General features: G+C 38.4%; 1 protein-coding gene across 1 annotated transcript; it reads right to left on the bottom strand.

Moving 5' to 3' along the window:
* Window positions 1–1,320: 1,320 nt before the first annotated feature.
* Window positions 1,321–2,349, bottom strand: LOC101405335 (olfactory receptor 8S1-like). Its single transcript, XM_004429433.2, has one exon. It carries the CDS (start codon window positions 2,332–2,334, stop codon window positions 1,321–1,323), a length of 1,014 nt encoding a protein of 337 aa, XP_004429490.2. The 5' UTR covers window positions 2,335–2,349.
* Between the last annotated feature and the right edge of the window lie 8,995 nt (window positions 2,350–11,344).

Genomic DNA, 11,344 nt, shown 5'->3' on the forward strand with positions numbered 1-11,344 from the left:
TTTATCACAGATATTATTTCTTGTTCTGAAGCTGAATTCGTCTGATATTAATATAGTCACTTCAACCTTATTTTATTTAGTTTTCATTGTTTATTTTTTTATCCTTTTACTTTTACTCTATGTATGTGAAAACATATTTTTTTATTAAGACTTTAGTTTTTTAGAGCAGTTTTAGGTTCACAGAAAAATTGAGGCAAAGTACAGAAAATTTCCGTATATTCCTTGTCCCCACACATGCATAGCCTCCCCTTTTATCAACTTCACCACCAGAGTACTACTTTGTTACAACTGATGAACCTACATTGACACATCATAGTCACCCAAAGTCCATAGTTATTAACATATTTTCAAAAACCTTTTGTTCTGAAAATTTTAGAATCACATACAATTTGCAAAAATAGTACAAACACTTCTTGTGCACCTTTCACCTAGATTTCCTAAATGATATGATCTTATATAGTCATAGTATAGTTATCAAAACCAGGAAAGTGACAGTGGTATAAAACTATGAAGCTACTTCTGGTTGGACCGGTTTTCACATGCACTCAGTTTTAGGGGTTTAGTTTATTTCTAATTAAAACCATTACACACTTATTAGAATGGCTAAAATTAAGAAAAAATACAATACCATGTTCAGGCGATGTTGTGAGTAACTGAATCTCTCATACATTTCTGGTGGGAGTGTAAAATGATACAGACATTCTGGAAAACATCTTGGAAATTTGTTTTTATTAAGTTAAACCTACACTTGCCACATGCCACAACAAACCCTTTCCTGGGTATTTACACTCAAGAACTGAAAACTTATGTTCACACAAAACCTGTATGTGAATGCTCCTGGTAGTTTTATTTGCAATAGCCAGAAACTGGAAATAACCCCAATGTTCTTAACCTGCTAATAGATAAGCAAACCGTGGAACAGTCATACAATGGATTACTACTCAGCAATGAGAAGAAATATTTGTTTCTTTCATTCTTTTTTTTCTTTTTTTTGGTGAGGAAGATTAGCCCTGAGCTAACATCTGTTGTCAATCCTCCTCTTTTTGCTGAGGAAGATTGGCTCTGGGCTGACATCCATGCCCATCTTCCTCTACTTTATATGGGAGGCCATCACAGCATGGCTTGATAGGCCATGCATCATTCCGCGCCCGGGATGTGAACTGGCAGAACCCCAGGCCGCCAAAGCAGAGTGCCCGAACTTAACTGCTACGCCACTGGGTCAGCCCCATTATTTCTTTCATTCTTGATATGGGTCTCTTGAGCACCTGGCTAGCTCTATGAATTTCTAAGACTCCTTTCTGCAATCATTATCTGAAGCAATCAAGAAATTCTCTGATTATCACCAAACCAGAATATTTTACTCCAGTAGACTAATTCTCCATCATCCTCTGTGGTCAGCTTCCTGAAATATTGGAGATATTTTGTAAAGGTCCTTCTTACAGCTGCTTTCACCTCATTGTTCTTCAAGCTATAGATGAGGGGATTCACTAAGGGAGTGACCACACTGTACTGTACAGAGGAGATCAACTCCAATGGTGAACCTGCGTTTGGTATGAAATAACGAAGGAAAGCTGAACCATAAAACAGGAGCACCACAGTGAGGTGGGAGGAGCAGGTGAAGAACGTCTTGCTTCTACCTGAGGAAGAGCGGATACTCAGGATGGTGGAGACAATGACAGTATAGGAAAAAACAATTAGGACACAAGTTGCAAGGGAATGCAGGAGGCTGGAACAGAGCAGAACAGTAAAATTGATAGAGACATCGGAGCAAGACAGAGGGAAGAGAGAGGGCAGCTCACAGCTGTAGTGGGGGATGGACTGATCCTCACAGAAGTCCAAGCTTATAGCTAGTAGGATGTTGATGAATGCATCCAGAAACCCCAGGCCCCATGAGCCCCACGCTAGCCCTTTACAGAGCTTGTTGGTCATCTTCTGGCCATAGAGCAGAGGGTGGCAGATGGCAACATAGCGGTCATAGGCCATCACTGAGAGCAGGCAGGCTTCAGTGCCCCCAGTGTCAAACACAAAGAAGACTTGAGCCAGGCAACCCCTGACAGAAATGGTTTTCCTCTGAGACAGGAGATTTTCCAGCATCTTGGGCATTGTGGCAGAAGAGAAACAAAGATCCAGGAAAGAGAGGTGACTCAGGAAGTAGTACATGGGTGTATGGAGATGAGAATCCATCCTGATCACCAGCAACATCATCAGGTTCCCTATCAGAGTCTGAAGGTAAATCACTAGGAACAACACAAAGAGCAGAGCCTGCACCTTGGGATCAGCAGAAAGTCCAAGGAGGATGAACTCAGTGATGGTGCTGTGGTTCCCCAAGGCCATTTAGAGAATCCTTTGTTCCTTTGAAATAAGAACAGGAAGTGGACTGAGCCATCCTGTGCCCCCTGCCAATGTCCCAGACATCTCCATCTTCTCCCTATACATTCCCCTCTCCTCAGTCTGCAGCCTATTATCAGGATTTTAAAGCTGTTCTCACTGATCTCCTCTAGGCATTTTTCTTCCACCTCACAGGTCACGAACCCCTCTGATCAGTCATGCAAAATTTTGATTCTCATAATTATTCTACTCTAATAGCTATGTTAATTTATTACACCCTCCGAACTGGGTCCTTGCTTCTGTTCAGCTTCATCATCTCTTACACATTCTAGCACACTTCTGAAAGTGGCTGCCCCTTATCCTTTCCCTGCTCTTTCTTATCCTTTATTCTTTTTTTATTTTTTGTGAGGAGATCAGCCCTGTGTTAACATCTGCCAATCCTCCTCTTTTTTTTTTTTGCCAAGGAAGACTGGCCCTGGGCTAACATCCGTGACCATCTTCTCCACTTTATATGGGACGCCACTACAGCATGGCTTGCCAAGCAGTACGTCGGTGCGTGCCCGGGATCCGAACCAACGAACCCCGGGCTGCCACAACGGAGCACGCGCACTTAACCGCTTGTGCCACCGGGCTGGCCCCAAATCCTTCATTCTTCAATTCTCTATTCAAACTTTTCCATAATTAATTAGTGATTAATAATTGCATGTTGTGTCATTCATATTCTGTTATTAACATGGCACTTTATACACAGTGTCTTTTTTAATCCTAGGGAAAAGATTGAGATGCTGGTGTGTATGATTATGTGTGTGGAGATGTGGGTCAGAATTTGGTAGGAATGAAAGAGAATGTCTATTTACAGATGAGAATATTTGAGTTCCCTGAAAAAATATGTAATCTCTCACATTATTGGGTTTGCATTTATGTCATATCTCTGTGTGAAGAGATTTGTTTTTCATTAAAATGGCTCTCAGTCACTACCCATGGAATAAGTCAAACTTTCTGCTTGATATTTAAGAGGCTCCTCTATCTGACATTAAATGCATTTCCAGTCAGATCACCCACCACCCCTCAATGGCCTTACTGCCATCCCAAATAAGGGTGATTCAAAATAATCACCACTGACAATGTCTAAAATTCAGCCACTAGATGTTCATTCTATAAAAATAAGTGTCTATCTACAGATAAATTGAACCAACTGTGGGATACACAACACGTGAATCTGGGTTTCAAATTTAACTCCTTTATGCACATGCGATTTAAATTTTTCCCAAGGTGACAGATAGGTGAGGCTTCCTTCTGAGAAAATGGGAAATATAACAAGTGCTTGCTACTTGGTCTACTTCACTGCAATGACTCAGAAAGTGCTTAGTGCCTAAGTGGATGAAATGATAACTGAATAAGGGTCTGGAGGCTAAGGAGCATGAGAACACCACTGCTCACAGATGGAAGGACTAGATAGGTTGACCAGAATTGAGGTTTCTAGAGATGCAGTGCACGTACCTAAGTTCATGGGGCAGGAAGCATAACGAAGAGACAGATGAGGAAACTGGTGATAAGATGCACAGAAGACAAAGTTTCATGCAATAGATTTCCAACTCCCCAAACCTACAGTAGCTCTTACACTCTTTCCTGTTCCCTCCTCCACCTACCTCAGCAGAGTCCATGGTGGAGGTGCAGTGGTAGTTTTGCAATAACATCAGAATTTGGGTTTTACAAAGAGTATAAGCGTAGGCCACCAAGAAACCACTATCTGTTCTGAAGTGTTCTCCCCTCTTCTTCTCAGAAAAGGAGTTGAGCTTCTGCATTTTAGCTTTCTTTAATCGTCCAGGGCCCCAGGCCAGGCAGAGTTTGTGTGCAGAATGCAGAATCTCTATTGCCAATGCTCATGACTACTCAGAAAAGAAAAGTAGTCTCTCTGGGCAGCTGAGTACAAGATCCCACCAAAGGGGAAAGGCAAGGAGCACTGATGCAGAGACAGATGGTAACAGGAGGCACAGCAGGGAAGAGATTCAAACTGAGAGGATATACCTTAGAGGAATGGGAAGAGAAGATCTGAAGAGGAGAGAGAAACAACTGGAAAAAAGCTGGAAAGACAGAGGAAAAACATTGAGAGAAATCATATCTGACCTACCAAGTTGCTGGCTTTTTTGGTATAGAACACTTCCGTTTCTCTCTCCTGTCCCTGATGAGCTTGTCTGAGGTCAGTAATTCTTCACACAAAAGAACCAGTTCTTCTAATGGAATATAGAAGCAGCACACAATACTTTTTTTTCTTGTAGAAAGCCACAAATAGGCAAGAAAATAGGGAAGGCGAAATTCTTGATATGCTCAGAGGAAAATCTTCATTATCCTTATCTTTGGGACACGTCCCCACAGTGAAAATAATAAGTGTAGAATTTCTCTCATTTGATCCTAAGCCCTGTCACTTAAACCTCTCTTCATTTATTTCTCATTGTACATCTATCTACAGTACTAAAGCAACATGAAAATGAGTGATTTTCAGATCTAGTCTTTTAGAATGACATCTATATGTAGAATGCCAATGTGTTGGCCAGTGGAACCTGGCAATCTAAGAGACATCTGGCCAATGACTGTATTCCCTGAAGTCACAGCCTCAAGCCAGATTTTAACTCATTGTCTAAGTAAAGTTAACTTCTAAGCCACAGGGAATTCTTTAGCATGTGGGACTCTAGGATCTTCTGGGTTGACACAGTATTTTTAACTCTTGGATGAATGTTCCTGAGGGTCTGTTGCCCCTCAGAAAGGAGGCAGAGCTGGAGAATTTCCGCATTTGATACTTACTGGCTGGAAACCTTGAATGTGAATTCCTGGGAGTTGTTCTGTGTACTATTCCTTGTTTCCGTAGATTTTCCTGTGGTCACTTGAGCTGCATTTCTGAACATAAACAATTTGATGATAAAATGAGTGAAACAACTGAAGAAAGAAAATTTTTTATGTGGATATTGTATTGGAGGAGTCTGTGAACCCTCAACCTATACAATGGGCCTGAAAAGGGCTAATGTGAAGACCGGCTTGAAGCTAACACACCTTTTCAGGTGCAGTTTTATCTCCAGATGAATTATCAAGAAAAAAATGCAACTACATGGTCAGCATAAAATAAATTTCTAGAATTATTTTTGACATGACTGTTTTGATGGCAGAAATGTCAAAATGCATTTTATATGATTCGTACATAGATCCATACATAATAATTAACACATAGAAGACCAGGTTACTGCATTACTTAAGAGCGAGAATGGAAGGTTAATTTTTTAAATATTAGCTAAAGAAACTTATATTTTCTTCCCTATCAATTCTTGGTACTGAGACATAGACCGGAGATTCTCAGTAAAATAAGATACACTTCTTGCTCCTGAAAAACTTACAATCTAGGCAGGAGTCTGACACACATCTCTAAAATGTTCTTCTTCATGAGAATAAATTCAGTCCCAATCTGCTGACTGTCTGACTTTATCTGATAGTATTGACTGAATGGATTAGCTCAAAATTTTTTCTATAAGTGGTCTTTTTAAAAAGTGCTGCCTTGCTGTGAATTTTACGTTATGTGATGATTATTAAGCTTTGGAGATGGGTACCACCTTTGTAAAGTGTGCTATGCAAAAGGGCGATTCCTCTACAATCATTTTGGAAACTTTCAAAGGACTGAACTTGCTTACAGCATTGGTCTAGTCCAACCAGGCCTGTTGAGTGAAGAACTGGCTCATAAGAACCTGGGAGGCATGTTTTGGAATATTGATGTAGTCATCTTCAGAGATGACCCAGTTCAACTTCTGTTCAAGTTATTCAAATAAATATCTTGGATCTAGAGAGAAGAAGAGAGACTGGCTCTAAGTTATACAGAATTTATGACCGAGCTAGGACAACATTTTCTTACATTTTTCTTTCTAATTTTCAATATGCCCATTATATGCAAAGAACTATGCACAACATTTAGCTGCCTCCAGGTTTAACTCTGACACATTTGGATGTATAAAACTAGTCAAACATTTATAATGTTTTATTGTTATTGGTAAATATCACACTGATAGACATTAGAAGAAAGAGTGAAAGATTAGGTAAATATTTGAAACAGAATAGAGAACATGTATGAGATATATAAACATATACACACAGACATATACATATATCTTTCAGTATATATATTATCCTTATCACACAAAAAATTATCTTTATCACAATTAAGATACTGACGATAACGTCTGAAGTCTTCCTTAGATAGTAGATTTTGATAAAACTATTTGATTCGTAGACTTGAATAAACTCACAATGGGCACAAAGTCTTGATGGCTTATGTGTATACTAATGAGAGTTTAGTCAGAAGTCCTATCTAAATATTTGCGGTTACCATTTTATAATAAAATGTTAAACTACTGTATTAAGAAAACTGAAACTGGATTATAGATAGTGTAAAATTTTGCTTTAATAGCACTTTTTAATTCATTTGTTAATAGTTCTGCACTTTGTATATAGTTAGAGAATTTAACTTCTATTTAGAAACATAAAGATATATTTTCTGATTCATATATGTGAAAGCAATTTATTTTCCTATTTCCTGTGCCTGCCAGAATATTGCCCTGGGCTTCTGCTTATCAAAAGGCATTTTAAAAGCCCAGAACGAGCTACAAACATAATTATGACAATGATTATGGGAAAGTCGCTGGTCTACAGAGATTTTGGTCATCTAATGAGGGTCATATGTATGACAGGGCAGTGATGGAGCAATGTGCTTATGTACTGAAATGGCAGTGTGCCAAATGCAATATTGATGTAGACAGAAGACACCTCTTACCCACCATGCTTGAAGATGAGTGGTCAGGTGGACAATTTGAATAAGTTAAAATATATGAAAATAGCATAATTCTTCTGTAAAAAATCATGAATTTAGTGATTCGAAACTGAAATCCATTAGATATGAGACTCTAGAGGTAGATTATCAGTGGTTTTATATTTCACGCTAAATAAAGTAACCTGGATTTAACTTCTCCAAGCACTGGACTTAAGATTTTTAGCTTAAGGGCTTTAAGGGCTGAATTCCTTTGCTACTTAATTTTTTTCAAGCCCAACTTAAAACCTGACCATCACTGTGCACTCAGACCCTACTCCTCCATGAGCTGTCTTGTCTTACTTGGCAACTCCTTACAGTAATCTTGACCTGTCCAAATGAACTCTTAATCTACCCCAGTTTCCCCAGAGTTTACCTGATATGACAGTCCGACACTGGTCTTGCCAACAGCATTCACCATAACAAATTCACTTCCTGCTGGGCCCATGAATGTCTCAGTTTCTGCTCTTCAAGGGTTTCCCCTCTTTCTCTTTTAAGTATTTAGTCAAGTTTCCATATTCCCAATTCTTATCAGAACCCAAATTCAAGTTACTTCTCAGTTTTGTCTGGTGTAATCTGCAGCCCAGGGTGGTGACTCAAAGTAATTCCCATTCTGCAGTGAAGAATGACCAGGTGAAGAAACCATTTTTTCTTAAATGTAAATTTGTAAAATTCTGTTGAAATAAACAGTTACTTTATATTCTTCCAGCAGAGAATTTTCTCTGCATTTGGAATTTACTGTCTGTTTTGGCCTAGATATTTGCTCCAATTTCTTCATATTTAACTTTCAATATAGACCTGGATATTATCCCCCCAGGAACCTGAGCACTCGGTGTAAGTGAACTCCAGCATGTGCAAAGGATATTGAAAAAGCTGTTATTTGAAATATTTTAAAACCTCTTTCCCATGCTAAAAGCCCGCACAACCAATCAACAAGGCAGGTGGAAGCCCAAGTTGTGAGATGCCATGATCTGCTAACCCCGGCCCCCAGGACAGATCCTCTGACTGGAGACACGTGAAGAGAGGGTTTCGTTTCAACCTTGCAATAAAAGGCACGCGCTAATTCCATTTTCTGCTCACTTATTTTGCAAGAGGAAATACTGCTGCTTCAATATACATTGAAGTCAAATTCTTATTTCTAATTTTACAAAAAGGAAAGGAGACGGGAAATTTGGTGCTTACATAGAGAAAAACAGATGAAAAGAAAGTGGAATCTAGTGAGATCGTCTTACTAAGGTCTGTAATTTACCCATTAACTTGAGTAGCTGTGTTTGAGTACTTGTCAAACAGGTCACTTTTTGGTATCTTGTGTATGTCTGTGAGATACTGTATTAAAGAGAAGTAGAACAAGACACGGCATTTTCTAGATCATTTTTTTAAAAATCCCAAATAATAGTCACCATTCATCCTATGATTTATATCTAAATTTATACTACTGTGAATTCATTCCACTTAAATTAATATATGCCAAAATTTAAAATTCAATTATTTCTGAAGACAAAGCACATTTAATCCTTTTATAAATTATTAACTCCTTTAGATCCAATGATCTTATATAATTTCCATTGAAATTGGTAACTGAGAACACTCCACAAAGAAGTATTTCACGATTTATCTATTCTATCTATTTGCAACCACACAGAAAATGTTAGTTAATTGCATAAATGACTGGATAGGTAGATTAATGAAAGGTAAGTCTAATGCTACAAAGCAGAAATGGTCTTGGTAACTGTTATGGGGACTTTAAGTCAGTCAGAAGAAGATAAAGACCCTGGGTATCCCAGGAACATCTGAAATGGGGAAATGGGCCACAACACTTGCCGCCTGTGTGTATGAAAACAAATTCCATATAACTCAATATTTTCCTTGGAAACTTGCCTGAAATGTACTCTTCCCCCTTCTCTTTTACGTCAATAATTTTGTTGGCCAGAGTTGATGGTGTGGTTAATAATAGCAGAAAAATAAACTATTTTTAGCTTGTGCATTTAGGGTCTAGAAGAGGAGGAGGACTCTAGGTTACTAAATCTCACTATCTACTCTGATGTGATTTTACCCACTCCTCCCAGACTGGGAACCTCTTAGCTCTCGGTCTCAGCTTCCCAGATCCATGCAGATTTTACAGTCAGTGTACGCTCAACACTTCTTAGAGAGCATAAAGTGGATTTATTTAATAGATTCCAAGAGCAGCTGAAGATAAGAGCCTCACAGTAGGTAAAGACCCATAAAGCCACTTAGCTTCCTTTGTGATTCCAAGTGCTGAACAAAGAATATCAATGAAGCAGGTGAGGTTCAGATATAATCTAGTGGAAAGGAAGCTAGTAATTTGGCTGACACAGCTCAGAATCTCAAGAGAGCAGTATTCCCTGAAGTCACAGTCTGAAGCCAAACTTGAATCTCATTACTTGGAAGAATTGAGGTTTCTACTAGTTGTAGGGCATTCTCACAGATATAGGCTTTGCAACTTTAGGGTTGAAGCTCTAACTGTAAACCCTAGGGTCTGGTGGACTTTAAAGTAGGCAGGATGGATAGTATTTTCCTGTCGTCAACTTTGGAAGGAGTCTTCATTTGGAAATTATCTAGGGAGGTGTGTAGTGAGATATGGTTCGCCAGGCAGGTTTGTTCCCCATATTCACATGAACCGTGTCTTTAGACACATTTGGTCTGAATAATCTGAGGATAAAATGAGTTTAAAAATCAGAAACGGTTATTTTTGTCTCTATCCAATTTACATCTGACACATTCGTGAGCCCTCATCCCACACAACTGTGTTGCAAAGAACAGTGTAGAGACTTCGGCAGTCACAGGATCCTGCTTTGAGTTAATGAATCTGCTTAGGGGAGGCAGCCTCATCTTTAGAAAAGAATTGTTTAATCAAAATGAGTATCTACTAAGGCAGTGTGAAATTTTTGTTTTAAAGGTTATTCCAAAAACAGAGATAGCACCGTTCACCTCTGTTGCAATAGGGAGAATGCCATAACATATTTTATATGATGACAAGTTTATTAATACACACAGAGGACTGGAGTCAGTGACTTTGGTCACTCAGAGGAAAACTTATTCAAAAGTCAAAAATATTTATTTACTTCTAGTACATTGTTGAATAGAAGTGGTAAAAGTGGGCATCCTTTTATTGTTCCTGATCTTAGAGGAAAAATTTCAGTCTTTCAACATTGAGTATGATGTTGCTGTGGCCTTTTCATATACGGACTTTGTTATGTTGAGGCAGTTTCCATCTATTCCTGGATTGTTGAGCATTTGGGTTTTTTTTTAACTCATGAAAGGGTGTTGAATTTTGTCAAATGATTGAATTTTGTTAAATTCTTTTACCACATCGGTTGAGAATATCACCCGCACTCCAACCCCACCCGCCCAGTCGTTCTAGAATGTGTTGAATTGCGTTGATTGATTTCTGTATTTGAATGCAACTTGCCTTCCTGGGATACATCTTGCTTGATCATGTTGTATAGTTCTTTTGATAAGCTGCTGGATTCAGCATATTTGCTAGTATTTTATTGAGGATTTTTCCATATATTTATAAGGGATATTGTTCTGTAAGTTTGCTTTCTTGTGATGTCTTTGGCTTTGGTCTCAGGGTGATGCTGGCCTCATAGAATGAGTTAACAAGTGTTCCCTCCTCTTTTATCTTTTTTAAGATTTCGCGAACGATTGGTGTTAACTGTTCTTTAAACATGTTGTAGAATTCACCAGTGAAGCCATCTGGTCCTGGGACTTTTTTAGTTGGGACTTTTGAATACTGATATAATCTCTTTGCTTGTTATAGGTTTGTTCAAATTTCTTATTTCTTTTTGAGCGAGTTTTGGTAGTTTGTGTGCTTCCAGGCAATTCTTCATTTTACGGCAGCTATCTAATTTGTTGGTATTCAGTTGTTCATAGTATTCTCTTATAATTTTTTAAATTTCTGTAGTATAATAGAAATGTCTCCACTTTCATCTGATTTTGTTGAGTCCTTTTTTTTAGATCATTGCAGCACAAGCCTTGTCAATTTCATTAATCTTTTCAAAGAGCCCACTTTTGTTCTCTTTGATTCTTCCTATTGTTTTTCTATTTTTTATTTCATTTAGCTTCACTCTAATATTTATTATTTCCTTCCTTCTTGTAATTTTGGGTTTAGTTTGCTCTTTTACTTCCAGTTCCTTGAGAAGAAAAATTAGG

Source organism: Ceratotherium simum, chromosome 17, assembly GCF_057802395.1.
Source record: "Ceratotherium simum simum isolate JZ-2026a chromosome 17, ASM5780239v1, whole genome shotgun sequence".
In the NCBI taxonomy this organism is placed as follows: domain Eukaryota; kingdom Metazoa; phylum Chordata; class Mammalia; order Perissodactyla; family Rhinocerotidae; genus Ceratotherium; species Ceratotherium simum.

Bases quoted from the DNA above. Each gene is read 5' to 3' on its own strand.
- LOC101405335 (XM_004429433.2), bottom strand. From the start codon at position 2,334: ATGGCCTTGGGGAACCACAGCACCATCACTGAGTTCATCCTCCTTGGA.